General features: G+C 42.9%; 2 protein-coding genes across 4 annotated transcripts in view; one reads left to right on the top strand and one right to left on the bottom strand.

Annotated features, from left to right (window-relative positions):
• Positions 1-10559, bottom strand: part of YTHDF3 (YTH N6-methyladenosine RNA binding protein F3) — a 32188-nt gene extending 21629 nt beyond the window's left edge. For 2 of the 3 annotated variants that reach the window (XM_053243399.1, XM_053243400.1), the window contains exons 1-3: positions 10174-10559; positions 9176-9206; positions 8372-8396 (exon numbers count right to left, since the gene is read on the bottom strand). Coding sequence is in view for 1 of the 3 variants with exons in the window: in XM_053243398.1 (XP_053099373.1) it covers positions 8372-8396; positions 10174-10197 (49 nt within the window). In the remaining 2 variants the exon portion in view is untranslated. The remainder of the gene's footprint in view (positions 1-8371; positions 8397-9175; positions 9207-10173) is intronic. The other variant, XM_053243398.1, reaches the window with a different exon arrangement.
• A 34-nt stretch (positions 10560-10593) lies between these two features.
• LOC128322328 (E3 ubiquitin-protein ligase RNF4-like) lies at positions 10594-15434 on the top strand. Its single transcript, XM_053243401.1, has 2 exons — positions 10594-10902; positions 11291-15434. The coding sequence occupies exon 2, from the start codon at positions 11337-11339 to the stop codon at positions 12201-12203; it is 867 nt and encodes a 288-aa protein (XP_053099376.1). The 5' UTR covers positions 10594-10902; positions 11291-11336; the 3' UTR covers positions 12204-15434.
• The last annotated feature ends 1751 nt before the right edge of the window (positions 15435-17185 follow it).

Genomic DNA, 17185 nt, shown 5'->3' with positions numbered 1-17185 from the left:
AGCCAAAAACAGATTTATATGCTCCAAACTTACACTTCTTCTAACAGTGGAAGAGATGGATATAGGACTTCTTAGGTTTCCAATTTCACTTTGCAAGCAGAAAACCTAGCAGTACTATGAAGCTATATAACCAATCACTGAGGTCAAAGGAACAACATGTGAACGGATATCAAGAATGTTGTTGGTTTAAGTTTGTTCTGGGGAGAATCACTTCTGTCTCTCTTTCTCTTTTACACACACACACACACACACACACACACACACACACACACACACAAAACTAAGGAAAAAGACTAAGAACAAAGAAGAGATAAATAAAATGGGCACCAAGACTTCCCAGCATTAAAGTCTTACCTTCAGCTCCATCACACCACATGCAAAGCAACTTGTGAAAGGTAATCTGTATTCTCAACTCCTTTTCACACAGGAGTTTGTTTTTTAGTTTGCTCAGGGGAAAAACAAGCATCTGTCTCATGCATTTCACAAAAATCTTCAAGGAATGAAAGTACCCAATACTGACATTTACATTTTGATGTGTTATGCTTTATTATGATTTGATATTTGAATATCATAGAAAAAGAGAACACAGGTGATTTGAAACTTTGAGATGTGGCTGCAAGCTGGTATCCAAACATTTGCTTCAGCTACTAAAAATATTTACAGCACAGAGCTGCATCCCAATTCTGCAGCACAGCAGGCCGATGAGTTCAGCCCTAATAAAACCACAGCTCTGTGAACATTCTTCCCTGTGCAAAAACTGCACTTCCCTTTGCACTATGCAAGAACCTCTGCTATAAGGGGCTGTGACTGAAAGAGACTGACTGTCATCCAGAGATGTAGAGTGGAAAGTCTTCCATGGAAAGTCTTCCATTTCTAAAGTTTCTACATGGCTACTTGAAAAACTTCTGATACGCACTGTGGAAAATTAAAATGGAAGAGGTTTTTAAATTTATTTTTGAACTGTATAGACAGGTCAAGCATGCCAAATCAGATCACAATCTATTTAGAACATCAGGAAAATGTGTACAGTAGCATTTGAGAAAAATTAATTCACATGAGGGAAAAATCTGCATGGGAATTTTCCCAGAATATGTTTACATTCTAAATTTTACAGAAAACCCACATCTCTGGTATCTTCTAAGAGTTGAGCATTTCCCTCTGCCCTATCTCATCCTCCTGCTCAAGAGCTTGAAAAGGAACATCAACATTTTGAAAGGATTAGAGGCCAAGGCCCAGAATTTCTGTTTAGCTCTTTGGTTCTCCTGCCCCTGCACCCCCAGGAGCTGAACTTTGTTTCTGTGGTGCAGCATAACCTCTTGCTTGGCGCTGGTTTGGATCACTAAAGATGTATCTTTCCTTTTCTGAAGTACACCTGGGGAGAAAGCTTTCGTTTGGAGGACTTTTAAATCTCCATGTACTGTTATTAATTTTAATATAATACAACTTTTGTAAAACCACCACAAATAGTAGTTTTTTGAGTTGGGAGCCTCATTAATCCCAGGGTGAAGCGTTCTTATACCTGATCAAAAAGCAAAAGTTCCCTTCCCCTATTGGAGGACTCCCCTTTGGTACAACTGAACAACTTTGTGAACTCTGCAGCAAGGCAATTTCCTCCAAGTCAATTATCTGACCCTGTAGATTGGCTTTTAGAGTTGAGTGCTTGGGAAATGCCAAGGCTTTTTGGCCTTCACAGATGAAAATGACACCCACTCTTGCGGATGGAAAGGTTGCAAATGAAATGAATTTTTAGAAGACACAGAAGCAGAGAAAAATTTAGTGCAAAAAGCATCTGCTACGGTGGGTGAGGTTCACCATCCAAGACCCACAAGAGGAATTCTATACGCAAATCCCGTTTCCTGCTACATGCAACAAATTCCCCCTTCCCTGCAAAATACATAAATAAAAATATGTATGTATGTATGTTTACTTACTCTCTGGAATTTCCTTATCACCCCAATATTTCAATTAGGCAGTGAATTCTCTTCTGCTTATACACCATTTCTTTCCCCATCTCCATCAAATTAGGAGAGAGAAAGGCTATATTTGCCAAATCTGCAGAACTATTTCAATGAGAAGCCAACAGTTTGGAAACATTCCCTAATAACAAGATGGCAAACTGCAAACAAGAAAGCAGCATCTCTTATTATAATTCCCTATGGTGTTTAGTAACTGTATCCAATAGCTACTAGACTTACCCCATCATCACTACCAAGCTCAACTCCACATCCTTTTCTCGCTGTATGTATTTCTTTACTCTCATATCTACGAATACTTTGCAAACCAGAAGCTGCAGGTGTTGTTTCTGGTTTACAAAAGCTTTGCATAGATGAGTTTTTTAAGGAAATACATATGGTGAGAAAATGATGTGGAGTTGAGTTAGCCAGTGATGAGTGACTAGAATGATGGCGATATGTATAGTCTAAAACATTAGCTTAAGGCTGCTAGAGACACTTAGAATATTGGTGGAAGTGGGGGGAGGGGAAGAGATGTTGCATTCGGCTACCTGCATATGAGTTTCCTAATGTGAGTTTGGACAGACACACAGGACTGGGGTGGGCAGGCGAGACGAATCACAAGCCATAAATGAGTATTGACAGGAATTCAACACTTCTCCCAGATTGCAGAGTAGTATGTTTTTTCCAGATTCTCTTGCACAGATCTATAACTTTTGAAAATACTAGTTAGAAAATTATTTGTTTCCATTAAAGCTTTTAATTAGAGAATCTTGGCAGAAAAATCTAAAATAAAACAAAGTAAATCTGGATAAAACATGCCAAATATGAAATTTCACTCAATTTGTACAATTCATTCTGGACAGAAAATTTGGCTAGAGGCGGAGGGAAGAGAGATCTTAAAGAGGCGGAGGGAAGAGAGATATGTGTTTCACTTGCTGCAAAATACTTAACAGCCCCTGAAATCTCAGCAGAAAGATGGCAACTGCTTCCTTTGTGGTTTGATAGTATGGTTCAACAGAGACCACCCTTGGCTTTAGAAGAGGGACAGCATCACATACCACTGGCTCAAATAATAAATCATACTTTTAAAAGAATGGTCAACTCAGCAAGTTATCTGCCAGTAGGGCAAAGACTTCGGAAAGTCCGGAAGTACAAGATCTGCTCAGACAACACAAATCTTCATCTTCACCTGCTTTTCTGAAGACATCAACTTTTTCATAAAACCTTGCATTGCAGAGCAAAGTTTTAAGATCTAACTAATAAAAATCAAGTCTTTCAAGGTCTGTGTTAGCTTTACACATTTCTTTTCTGGTGCTGAAAATACAGTAATAATGTCAAGGCACAACTTCCATTAATTCAAGACCATTGTCAGTAGTAAAACTCTTTAACCTCAGGAAGCACTGCCAACAACCCACATAACCTTACCTTACTCCTCTGCAATGCCAGGTCGGTTCAAAATAAATCAGAACTCATCCATGATTTGATTATGGATGAAGGGGCCAACCTGGTGTGTATTACCGAGACTTGGTTGGGGGAGGCTAGTGGCCCAGTCTGGTCCCAGCTTCTTCCTCCAGGGTATTTTGTAGAGGAGCGGGTAAGGGGATGTGGGTGGGGATGTGGAGTGGCTGTGGTTGTGGAACTTGCATAGGAGTCTCACAGAATTTTGGTACTGGGGGACTTCAATGTTCATTTTGGAACCAATATGTCCGGGGCAGCTCAGGAGTTCATAGCGGCCATGACAACTATGGGCCTATCCCAAGTGGTCTCTGGACTGACACATATTGCAGGTCACATGCTTGATCTGGTCTTTTACTCTGATCAGGGTGGTGTTCTGTGGGTGGGGACTCCTGTGATATCCCCATTGTCATGGACGGATTACCATCAGGTTAAGGTTTGACTTATAACCACTTCCTACCTCCGCAGGGGCGAGGGGTCTATTAGAATGGTTCACCCAAAGAGGTTATTGGATCCGGTAGGACTCGAAGAAGACTTAGAGGGATTTAATCTTGGCTCTGCCAGTGATCCTGTTGATGGCCTGTTGCTCACCAGGGCAGTAGACATGATTGCTCCTAAGCGTCCCCTCCAACCCGCTTCAAAACTGGCCCCTTGGTATACGGAAGATCTACGGGGGCCGATGCAGCAAGGTAGGCAGCTGGAGCGCAAGTGGAAAGAGACTCAACTTGAATCTGATGGATTATGTCATAGAGCACATTTAAAGATCTATGCTCAGGTGATACATGCGGCAAAGAAGCAGTTCTTTCCTGCCTGTATTGCTTCTGCAAACTCGCATCCGGCAGAGTTGTTCAGCGTTGTGAGGGGACTAGTATCTGACCCCCCTCCCTTGAACCAGAATTTGGAGTCATCAGTTATCCGCTGAGATGTGTTTAAAGAATTTTTCGCAGATAAAATCTCTCAAGATTCGGGCCGACTTAAACTCCACAATTAATTTGATGTCTGAATTGGAGGTGTCCGACAACTCCTCTTATGTGGTTCGACTGGATCAGTTTCAGTTTGTGACTCCTGAGGATGTGGACAAGCTGCTTGGAGTGGTGAGGCCTACCACTTGTTCTCTTGACCCTTGTCCAACATGGCTTGTTCTATCTAGCAGGGAGGCTGCTGTAGGCGGCCTGGTGGAAATCATAAATGCTTCTCTGAGAGAGGGCAGGATGCCTCCTTGTCTCAAGGAGGCAATCATTAGACCTCTTTTAAAGAAGCCTACATTAGATCCTTCAAAGTTGAGCAACTATAGGCCTGTCTCCAACCTCCCATGGCTGGGCAAGGTAATTGAGAGGGTGGTGGCCTCTCAGCTCCAGATGGTCTTGGAGGAAACTGATTATCTAGACCCATTCCAAACTGGCTTCCAGGCGGGCTATGGGGTGGAGACTGCCTTGCTCAGACTGATGGAGTCTGGGAGTACTTCTGGATCCACACCTCTCCCTGGTTTCTCAGGTTGAGGTGGTGGCCAGGGGTGCTTTCTATCAGCTCCGGCTGATACATCAACTGCGTCCGTTTCTCAAGATCAATGACCTCAAAACAGTGGTAAATTTGTTGGTAACCTCCAGACTGGTCTTCTGCAATGCGCTCTACGTGGGACTGCCTTTGTACGTAGTCCAGAAACTTCATTTGGTTCAGAATGCGGCAGCCAGGTTGATCTCTGGGTCATCTCGGAGAGACCACATTACTCCCTTGCTGATGGAGCAACAATGGCTGCCAATAGGTTTCCGGGCAGAATACAAAGTGCTAGTTATAACTTACAAAGCCCTAAACGGATTAGGCCCTGAGTATTTAAGAGAACCTCTTCTTCATTATGATCCCCACCGCCTATTGAGGTCACTTGAGGAGGTCTGTCTTCAGTTACTGCCAGCTCGTCTGGTGGCCACACGAAGACAGGCCTTCTCAATTGCTGCCCTGAGACTGTGGAATGTGCTCCCTGCTGAGATACGATCCTCCCCATCTCTGACTATTTTTAAAAAACATCTAAAGACCCATTTCTTCACCCAAGCTGTTTCAGCTTTTTTAAATTTGTAATTTTAATTTTATGCTGTTTTAAAACTGTTAAACTGTTTCAACCTTTTATATTTGTTTTAATTGTTTTTATGTCATTGTTAACCACCCAGAGGCGAAGGTTTGTGCAGTATAGAAGTTAAATAAATAATAAATAAAGTACACATTGTTATGAATATGCACCTATACAGAAATAAAATCCCACTGAACCCATAGGGCTTACTTCCAAGTAAATATACATACCTGAGATGCAAGACTTCAAAAGCACAACTCAGAGGTTACAAAATGTTGCATTACCAGTTATATTATCCTCTTATTAGCATTAAGCAGATTAATGGAAACAAATACATTATACACTAACAAATTTACTTCTGTGCTTCCCCTATTAGCAGTTTTTCTTTAGAAAATTAAACATACTATAAGGTGTCCTATTTGTAGTGTGCTTCAATATGTGCAAATGTAGCAACCAAAGTTTTAGGTGTCCAATAACTGAGCATTAAGTCAAGTGTTGAGACATTTAGATATTACAGTGATCCTAAAATGGCGCAGGAGGGAAGTAACTTGTCTAGGAAGCAAGAAGTTGCTGGTTCGAATCCCAGCTGGCTGGGCAGCAGTGATATAGGAAGATGCTGAAAAGCATCATCTCATACTGCATGGGAGATAACAATGGCAAATCCCTCCTGTATTCTATCAAAGAAAACCACATGGCTCTGTGGTCCCCAGGAGTCAACACCGACTCGACGACAACTTTACTTTAAAAATATCAATACAATTTCATCATTTGTCAACAGTACTAGGACTAGATAATGTTTAACAAGCTTTACCACCCACTTCTTTCAAACCTAGGTTTGCAACTATGTACATCTCATTATATTATACCTGTATGTCTATAAGTGCAAAGTTTCCATATTGTATAATAAACTGCCAATAACTTGTCCTAAGAAGCACACTACAGACTAAAACATACCTAACAGCTATCTTACATAAGGTATTCTAATATAGCCAAATTCCTATTGCTACAGTCACTTTTCCTCTTTCATCTGACTGTTCTTGGCAATGAAAAATGTAATTTTTCATGTTCAGATTATCCCTCCACCCCCCACCATCATTTTGACACTGGATACCCCACAATACTGACAATAGTGTCTGTATAAATATAGGAAAACTTTGTATAAGAGGTTTAAACTTTCTGAATTACTCTAAGACAGGGCTACACAACTTCAGCCCTCCAGCTGTCTTTCAATGACAACTTGCATAATCCCCAGCCATGGTCAGGGATTAAGCGAGTTGTAATCCAACAGCTGGGGGGCTGAGGTTGTGCAGCCCTGCTATACAAGTAATTTATTTATATTCCACTTTTCCTCCAAGGAGTTCAGAGCTGTGTACTACATACTTAAGTTTCTCCTCACAGCAACCCTGTGAAGTAGGTTAGGTTGAGAGATAAGTGACTGGCCCAGAGTCCACCCAGCAAATTTCTTGGCTGAACTGGGATTTGAACTCAGGTTTCCCCAGTCCTAGTCCAACACTCTAACCACTACACCACAGTGGCAACAATATATTATCACAATAACCCTCTCATCTTATCTTTGCAACAGATCCTTAGCCCTGTTAAATCAGTCACGCTAGGTACAGGGCTAACAAGAGAATGTCAGCTAGTAACACCTATCCATGTCCCTAGCTCTCTGGATACAGTGTATGCTACCTTCAGACAAGAGGAGCACAGATAGAGAGCACACCTGTGTGCTCACAATAGTCCTGCTCCTGGATACAGTGTACTCAGCTTCTGAATGACTAACAGGACTCCTACTGAACAAGTGCATGGATGGGTACTATCAACTTTGACAGATTTCATGACTTGCTGGGGTTGGAGGAGACAGACTAAGTCTCAGCATTCTCCCAGAATTTTATTGCTCTCAGAATTGACAGTAGTGACTACTGTGCATATGTACATGCTCACAAACAGTCCCAATCAACATGGGGCACTATGCAAACCATCTCAGTTGCTGGATGCAAGGGTTTGCCTATCTCAAATAGTATCTTTTTCAACATGCAAAGTCTAGATTGGAAGGCAACCCACATGTAAATCACGCTCACAGGATTTTGGTAAAAACCCACAGCCACACACACATACAAAAGAAAACAGAGAAAGAACAGTTGGTTATATATAAGGTTGCCCAAAGAAAAACCCATAACAGAATTATCAGAAATTGGAAAATGCAACTGAATTTGGCACAAGGCAACCTACAGGCTTTCAAAACCATTTAGAGATGATTATTTCAGAAATATGATTATGTGATTTTTCTAGCACCTCTGCTTTAGTTTTAAATGTACCCAATTTCTACTGGGAAGTAGGAAAGGAAGGAAAGAAAAAGGAGCCATGTCATTCCATTACTTGCTCATGACATTCACTTTCGTCAGCAAGATCAAGGTATTAACAGTGAAGTAATATTCGAAGTTTAAAAGACCGGCAGTTCTGCCAGTTCAAAGGTGGGTAAGGATTTCTTAAAGGATGGGGGAGGGTGCTCTTACCCCTCCCGCCACATTTCCCCCCACCAGCACTGCCTTTTAAAATGGTCAGGCGGCAACTTCCAGTCCCAGGAGGCACCAAGGTGGCAAGGAGGTACACTGCCACCTCACCAAACCATTTTAAAAGGCAGCACCGGTGGGAGAAATGCTGCGAGAGGGGTAAGAACACCCTCCCCATCTTTAAAGAGATTCCCCCCACCTTTGAACCGGCAGGCACCGGTTCTGTGCACACCACTAGAAGTTAATGACTACTCCAGTATACTCTACAATACACCAGCGTTAGTGGAGTGTCCCACAGCTACAATTCTAGAAATGAAGAATCAGGGAGTTACTGTAGTGTAGTGTCTTACTGACCAGGAGCCTAAAACATGGAGGAGTCAACTTACCTTTATTTCCCTGTCCTTTAGGTCTCTGTTGGTAATAAAGCAACAAAAAACAAAACAAAAAACAAAAAACCAGAGTTAGAAGAATCAAACATTAAAGCCAATTACATATGACAAATATATTCACCAATTTTAACAAACAACCAGGATTCAATCCTACAACATATATTTTTGTGTGACACAAATCCCATGATTGAGGTTCTACAAGACTAATGAATCTCAAACAAATTAAAATTATTTGGAATCTCAGTATTATTCCTCAAATTAAAAGCCACCTGCAGTGCAATACCATGCATGTTTACTCAGAAATATCAGTGTTCAATGGGGCTTACTCCCAGCATAGTATATATAGGATTGTACCTTAAATTAAGTTTTACCATTCAGAAATATAAAGCCACAGAGATCAAAAAGTCTTATGTTTGTCTGCCTAAGAGTATACCCAGGAAGACTTTTAGCATCATGTGACATTTCTAGGCAGACAGTCTAACAGTACTATATTCTCTCATCACTAAAAGCAGAGCTAAGTAATGACATCTCATCAGTTACAGGAAGTTTCTTGTAAAATGAAGTATATAGAGACTGGCACTGAGCTCCAAAACGATACTCAATTACATACTGTATTCTCAAGCCTGCTTCCATTCTGAGTAATAAAATCAGAACACTGATGCCAACTAGCCTTAAAAACATAATACCACATTGCAAAATAAATTTATCAAGAACCAAATGGGGGGGGGGAGAGAGTGTTCTGCCTATTTGCATACAATCCCCATGCTGTTACCTAAGATATGGATTGCTTTCATGACTGACCTTTTAATAATTTTCTCACAGCAGCCTCAAACTAAACAGAATGGAGAACAACTATTACTGATCTAGCTTTGGCTAGTACTATGGCAAAATACCTCACTTTCATCAGCAATATATGAGATTTAAAAAGGAAAGAAAAGGAGAGATTTGAAAAGGATCTTATGCGAAAACACGAACTTGCATGATGTAAACTTGGGAATTTTAGTCAATTTGGCATTCTACTGCTAATAAGACAAATATTTATATACCACTCTTCAGCCAAAATTCTCAAAACAGTTTACATAGAAGAATACATAAATAAGGTGGTCCCATCCCCAATGGGCTCACAATCTTGAGATTATGAAAATTCTGGGGACCCGCCCACAAGATAAGAAAAGGATGTTGAAAAATAAGGTCGCTTAAGCATGAAAAATGGGAAGACCAGAAAACAGAAAAGGAAAAGCACATAAAAGAAATATCACACACACCCCGGGGAGAATACTACTTAGGAACTCACATTTAAAGAGAAATATTACAAAAAACCAGTGTCACAAAACACGTACAAGCAAAGAGGTGGCTGCAAAGAAGCGGGGGAAGAGGGCTAAACTGTGGCAGCAAAGCGCCGTCAGAAAACATACGAAAGTGGTGAACCCTCAGAGCCGCAAACTCGCTTGAGGGTGAGAAAACGGGATGCAGCACCAGGAGAACTGGGGGCCGCCAGAGCGAAGCGGGGGGGGCAGAAGCAATTGCCGGAGCTCGCCAGCAACGGGCCTACTTGCAAGAGAAAGCAGCGGAACCACCGCACAGCTTAAGCGGGGAGGCCGCAGGCCGGAGCTGAGCGGCCTCCAGGCCTGCGAAGGGGGCGGTCCTGGGAGCAGGGGAGGAGTCCCACGGCCTGGGATGTAGCGGCCGCGGATCCCCGCTATACCCTGCGGAAGGAAGGCGGGAAGAGGAGAGGAGAGAAGCGAGACCGAGCCGCCGCCGCCACCACGCGCCCACGCGAGGCCCGGCCCAGTCGATACCTGGTCGACGCTGGTGGCTGACATTCTTCACGGGGAGCCGCGATCCCCCTCACCCCGCTCCGCTTGGGCCTCCTCCTCCGCCTCCTCAGGTCGCCGCCTCCGCTTTCGCCTCCGCTCTCCCCGCCGTCCTCGTTTGATTGTCTCCGCAGCCCGGGCGCTCCTGGCCTGCTCGGTACCTCCGAAGGCAACCCGCTGGACGCAGCACAGCTCGGCTCCCCTCCCCGACTCGCAGGCTCCGCGTCTCCACAATGGCGGACGCGCTCCGGCTTCGGCCCCCACTTCCGCTCGGTGGCGCCCTGACCTTCCGCTCTTCCCCCCTCCTCCACTGACGACGTCGTAGCGCCGACTTTCCTTTTCCGTCTCCAACTCATGTCACGTGAGAAAAGGAAGTTTTTTTTAAAAACTGGCCCGGCGCGCGCACTTCCCTTGTCCCCGTATGTAGGGGCGCCGCTAATGAAGCCGAACGGGAAGCGCAAGCGCAGTAGGACCTACAGTTGTTTGGGACGGATGAGGAAGTGACGCCCGCATTCTTAGCTTTCGGTTATATACAGCGCTAGAGAGTGTGGGGAGGGGAAAGGTATGTGGGTCTCTTTGAGGGAGGTTCCTCGAGACAAGTGCTCGCCTGCCGTTCTCAGCCAATTCGAGTAGAAGGCGACTCTTTGAGGGCCTGGCTGGAGGAGTGAAAAAGGGATCGAGGCTGTTTGGTGGTAGTTGGAACCCAGAGAGAGGGTGAGTGTCATGGTGAGGGTGGCCTCCTGTAAGGCTGCCATGATACAGGGTGGTGTTCTTGGTAAGCTCTGGATGCCGTCTCCGGAGCGCTTTCTCCAGGGGAAGCCTGTTTAATTCAGGGGCGCTCCTTAAAAGTAAACTTGAGCGGGGATCAAGAACTGGATTACTTCTAAAAGGGGAGGAGGAGGAAATGGGGGTGCCAAATCGGCGAAAGGTGACGTCGTGTGGACTGCTGGGAAGCAGGCTGTGGAGCTCGGAAATTAAGCAGAAACAGGAAGCGTAGGCGGGTGGAGTCTTGCTTTTGTGGCTCACCGTCGCCCTGAAGCATCTGCACTTCGGTTCTGGTCTTTGTGCGTCAGGATTTCTCAAACATGTCTCTTATTTCTAGAGCCTCAGTTTATTTGGGAGTTTACCCTTTCCTGCTTCAACAGACCATGAGCCCAACTGATGCCAAGCGTAGTGGTGCCAAGCGCAGGAAGAACAAGAGGGGTGCTGGCCTTGGCCCATCAAGCCTAGCTGGTGTCCTGGAGCAGCACCTGCTCTCTCAGTCTGCAGCACCTGCCTCCTCAGCCACTGTCTCCTCTTCCTCCTCGTCCCCATCCACTTCCTCTGTAGCTTTCTCCATACAGCCGGTTGCTGCCACTCCTTCTCCTAGCACCAGAAATGATCATATGGCAGCAACTGTCACAGCTGCCCCCTTGATTTCTAATGAGCGGGTGGGGAAGGCTGAGATTCAAAAAAAGCGCTGTGGAGGAACAATTAATTCTAGGCAAACTCGAAAGCAAAGTAGAATGGCCGTTCCAGCTGCAGAAGTAGCTTCACAAGTTGACCCAATTGACCTTGAAGAAAGTGGTTGTGAAGAAGTAGTAGATCTCACCTGTGAGTCTACAGAACCAATAGTGGTTGATCTGACACACAATGATTCTGTTGTGATTGTTGAAGAGAATGTTCAACATCGGCGAAATCAAGAATTAAACCAAAACCAGCCTGACAGCTGTGTGTTAAGCAGTGATGACGATGATCCAAGAGATAATGATGTGATGTTAACTAGTACGTTGTCCAAAGGACTAGAATTATTGGAAGATGGGATTGCAGGTTCAAGGCGTTCAGGAACTGTGAGTTGTCCAATTTGCATGGATGGCTACTCAGAGATAGTGCAGAGTGGACGGCTCATTGTATCAACCAAGTGTGGTCATGTCTTCTGTAGTCAATGCCTCTGTGATGCTCTAAGAAATGCTAGCTCCTGCCCAACATGTAGAAAGAAACTTGGTTACAAACAATATCATCCTATTTATATATGAAGCTTTATATTTGTCTCCAAAAGCCTAAATTGGACTTTGTGGCTGCTTCATAACTTTGTACTTCTGCAAACAATAAAGGATTACAGATTCCATTTATGCCCAAATGTGACAGTTGATTTGTGGACATTTTAGTTGGCCTCTTTATGGGTTTGCCCTGTTTAAACTTGTTTTTACTTGTTACATTGGCTTTAATGTGCATCACAGCCTATGTTCAAAGGACAAACAGAGTGTTCTTTTAACAAAAATAGTCTTGTTACACTTGAATGTGTCCTTTGCAAAATGTCTTTACTGCTCCAAGGAAAGTGAGGGGAGTCATGTGAACATGTGTTTGGAGTCATGGTGATGGTACAACTAAAAGTGACAGGCAACTAGAAAATCTGCTACTTTGTTCCACACTCTGTGAGACTTGAACCCAACCATTATTTGTCATTCCATGGAAAGCTTCTAGGGATGTATGGAACATTACATGGTCGGAACAGGCTGTTTCAAGTGTTCCAAGCTCAGAACAGAACGCCCTTCAAATGAAGGGCCTGTTCCGAACTTGGAACAGAATAGCCTGTTTCAAGTCAAAGTGTTCTGAGTGCCATTTGGATGGCCTGTGCGCATGCACAGTGGCTATTTGCATGGTCAGCACCACTATGCAAATGGCCATCATGCATGCAGAGGCCAGAATAGCGCCATTTTGGATTCCAAAATAGCACTTGGAACATTCCAACTCGAAATGGGCTGTTCCATTGGAACAACCGGTTGTTTCAACGGAATGTTTCGCAGATTTAACATTCCATTCCAGGCTCGGAACGGAACGCTAAATCCACATGTCTACAAGCTTTCCTTTATGTGGAAACTTGTGGATTTCCAAGACAACTGAAGTTTGTAATCACACTGCAATTCATTTTAAACATTAAATATGTAAATGTTTTATTGGAGGCATTCTGATGTTTTGAAATTTCTTTTTATCGTTTGAATCAATACAATAGACATGACATTTGTAAGAAGTACTTGATGTCTTACAGCTATAGTCAGTTGTAAACAAATGTATGTGCACCTACTTTCAAAAGAGTAAGCTGAAACATACTCCATACACTTTTTTCTTTTGGAGGTGAAGCTGAACTATGATAACAAGCTTATCTTGGCCATTTGAATATTCATTATGAAACACTAAATAGCTTTATATAAAACCTACAAATCTTACACAAAAATTTCAGTCTGTTGAATATAATTATTTGGCTGGTCAATTATTTGAGAAAGTGACTCTGAAAAGTTTGCATTCCAATAGGTCATATTTTCTTTTGCAAATATGAATTGCATATACTACCTGAGAAGTTTTCTTTTTACACAATAGTAACTCATACACAATAGTAATCGTTCTCTTACACAATAGTAACTGAAATGCAAAAGCTTGCATTTCAACAGGTCATATTCTCTTAGTATATATTGATGCAATGCTACCTAAATAATTTTCTTAAATGAGTATGTCATCAGCTGCACTTTTTCTTTCCAAATAGAAACTATTAGTCCACCATTTGACAAGGTTCAAAAATGAACATCTGGTTATAGAACCAAATTACATTGGTTCTACTTTATTCCTACATTGTAATAGTGTTGGGTGGTTTGCTGTCTTAACCAACAAAGCCTTAACCAACAAGACACGTATGTTTATGGTATTTCTTTCACTGATACTTGAACAATGTTTTCCTATTTGGCATAATACATCTTGGAATGTGTCCACAGGTCTATTTTCTGAGGTTCAGATTTTGATCTGTAGCACATATCTTGAAGCTTTGCAAAAGGTCAGTATCTGCATTATCGGTGAAATTGTGTAGCTTTCACAGCCCAACAAATCAGTAATATGCTCAAAACCAGAGGAAAAACATGAACATCTGACTATACCAATATATGACAAATCCATCCACACACATCATACAATTGCATAGGCTAATGTAATGTGAAGTATTTATGCTAATGCTGTTTTTCAAGCAATACATATTAAAATATGAAATCAGTCTTATCACTGCAGTGAGTGGTTTTAAAGTGATAACTTTAGACTATTTTCCCAATGTTACTTTATTAGGAGATTATAGTCAGTTTTAGATTCTTCTAACTATTTGAGTTAGAATAGGCAAAATATCAATTAATGTTTAGAATCTTTAATGTGCAGAAAGCTGCACAGATTGAGGAGTTGCCACTTCTGGCCTTGATCACAGAGTTGCCAAAAAGAGCGTAATTGTCCTTATTAACTTGTAAGTGTTCTTCAAATCTTCCCTCAACTTTACAGGAATTCTTTACCTATTAGCAATCTAATTATTCTGGATATTGTATCTCAGTGGATAACCAGTGGCCCTACCCATGTATTTAATTTGGGTTAATTAGATGTGATCCTTTAGCAGTAGATGAACTGCTCATAGATAAGCAGCCCCCAAGATGGAGACCCTATTATATAATGGAGGTTTAGAAATACTGCTCAGAAGCCTTTTTTTTCACTTCACTTCTCTCCTATAAATTGGGGGTACCTTTTGGAATATTTGAAGCAAAATTTAAAATAACAACATTAACTTGAAAATTTTGGGAATCTCCTCCTGGCAAGTAGACAAACCCATTCCAGTTAGAGAGATCTAGAAATGAGTACACATTCATCAAGTTAATCTGATTTTTTAAAAGAAGTATACAATATTGACATAGCTGGTAGCTATTTTGGAAAGGTAATACTAGTATATAGGAAGTAAGGTTGTACACTGTCACTTGGGCATAAGTCCCATTGAACATAATGGAGTTTTCTTTAGCAGACATAGAATTGGGCTATATATCAGGATTCATCTAGTTAATCAACATGCTCCCTTAGTCTGAAGAGAGGTTGTACAGTTTTGTTCATGATATTGCATTATAACTTTTCCACTGGTATATGACTAGTTGGATATAGAATACTTAGCAGAATTTGTGTGCTAGCTTCTGGGTGTTCTACCTGTCAGGCACACAGTTTGTAGCACTAACTTTTAAATGGTATATATAATCTACATCTTTTAAAAAATCTCAAAGCCATTTGGAGATTGTTTTTAGGGCAACTGGTTAATAAAGTGCATGGTTTTAAGGACTAATGATCAAATCTTTATGTTGCCTGTACTTTTCCATTTGTAAATGTGTTCATGTTTTTCTTATTTAAATATATCCATGTGTGTATATCAGATTTGCTTTTTGGAATCTTAATTAGGCAAATAAATTTTACTGCAGATGAAATCTAAGTGATCTGTGTAGTCATTCTTCTCACCCAAAACCTGGGTAGTTAAGAAACGGTGATGTTTATAATGTATAGTGCTTTCAAGCGTTTCAAGGGCTCCATAAGAATGATCTGATAGTCCTTACAACAACCCTTCAAGCCCCTCAGGGTCTGCAGCCATTCTGGGAAGAGCAGAAGGTTCCAAATCTCCCCCGCCCCCGAGCATCTCCAAGATAGGGCTGAGAGATTCCTGCCTACAGCCTTGGAAAAGCTGCTGCCAGTCTGTGTAGACAATACAATACTAGATAGACCAATGGTCTGACTACCAGTATATGGCAGCTTCCTGTATTCCTATGTTCCCCATATTGCAGGTGGGGGTGGGGGGTTGAAAGGGAGTAGCATGCCTAAGATCACCAAGTGAGTCCATGGCAGAGATTGAAATCGAGTCCAGATTTGTAGCTCAGTCTCATGGCCAAGGTTGAACAAAGTACAACTATGCCTGATAATTTTGAGAGAACATGTTGTTTGTAGTAGGCTTTGAAAAAGCTGGACTACTATTTCTGGCCATATGGGAGGTGGCTTCTATGCTATTGGACCTTCTGGCACAAGGACCAGAGAACTCTCGTGAGAGGAGAGATTTCTGGAGTCTCTTAGCAGCATATATTGGAGGGAGGCACACTGAGAGCATCTGGGAGATCAAAGAGAGAGAAGAGAGGAGGGGGTTAGATCTTGTCAGCTCCCTGACCTCTCCTGACAAACAGCCGTCTCACCCTGCCTGCGCATTCCTGTCTCGACCAAGGAGGTTTGTTTTTGCAGCCCAGACCTTCTGAAGGACCGGCTTGTGATTGCTGCCCTATTCCACCTGTGCCTTCTCACTGAGTGCTTGACTTGTTTCACCTGTCCCCAAGAACCAGAGAACTCTTGTGAGAGGAGAGATTTCTGGAGTCCCTTGGCAGCATATATTGGAGGGAGGCACACTAGAGGCGTAGCCGACAGCATAGCCGGTGGACTGCCTGTAGGCGGCCACCAAAGCCAGCCGCCAAAGGGGGGCAGCCTTTGGTGCCGGGACTGAGGTCTGGGGGCGGGGAGTTATAAGGTGGGGTTGGAGGTATGGGTTGTTTGTTGTTAGTTGTCCCTTTTATTGGGTTGTGCAAGGCCTCTGTTGTCATGTGTTTGGGTTTTCTTGGGCAGAATGATGTCGGGTGTGTGTCCAGTGGCTCAGGGGCAGCTATTCCTGTTGTGGTGAGGAATAGAAGAATTGGCGTTGGCAGAGCAGCTGGCCATTACAGGGGAAGGGAAACCAGTTATTTAGTAACTGTTTCCACTTCCGGCTGCCCTGTCAGCTCTCTGGCCTCAGGGAGCAGTTCCAGCTTCCCACAGAACCTAGTCTTGCTCCTTTGTAATGCCAGGTCGGTTCAGCATAAGACCGAAATCATCCATGACTTGATCATGGATGAGGGAGCCAACCTGGCTTGTATAATGGAGACTTAGATGGGGGAAGCTAGTGGCCCAGTTTGGGCTCTCAAAATTGGATGAATGGGCAACAAAATGGCAAATGCAATTCAATATAAGTCATAAGAACATAAGAACAGCCCTGCTGGATCAGGCCCAAGGCCCATCTAGTATAGCATTCTGTTTCACACAGTGGTCCACCAGATGCCACTGGAAGCCACAGGCAGGAGTTGTTACTGCCTGCTGTTACTGCCCTGCAACTGGTACTCAGAAGTATCCTGCCTTTGAGGCTGGAGGTGGCCCTCTGACTAGTAGCCGT

This window comes from Hemicordylus capensis, chromosome 4, assembly GCF_027244095.1.
Source record: "Hemicordylus capensis ecotype Gifberg chromosome 4, rHemCap1.1.pri, whole genome shotgun sequence".
Lineage (NCBI taxonomy): Eukaryota > Metazoa > Chordata > Lepidosauria > Squamata > Cordylidae > Hemicordylus > Hemicordylus capensis.
This window is presented reverse-complemented; position numbering and strand designations above follow the sequence as displayed.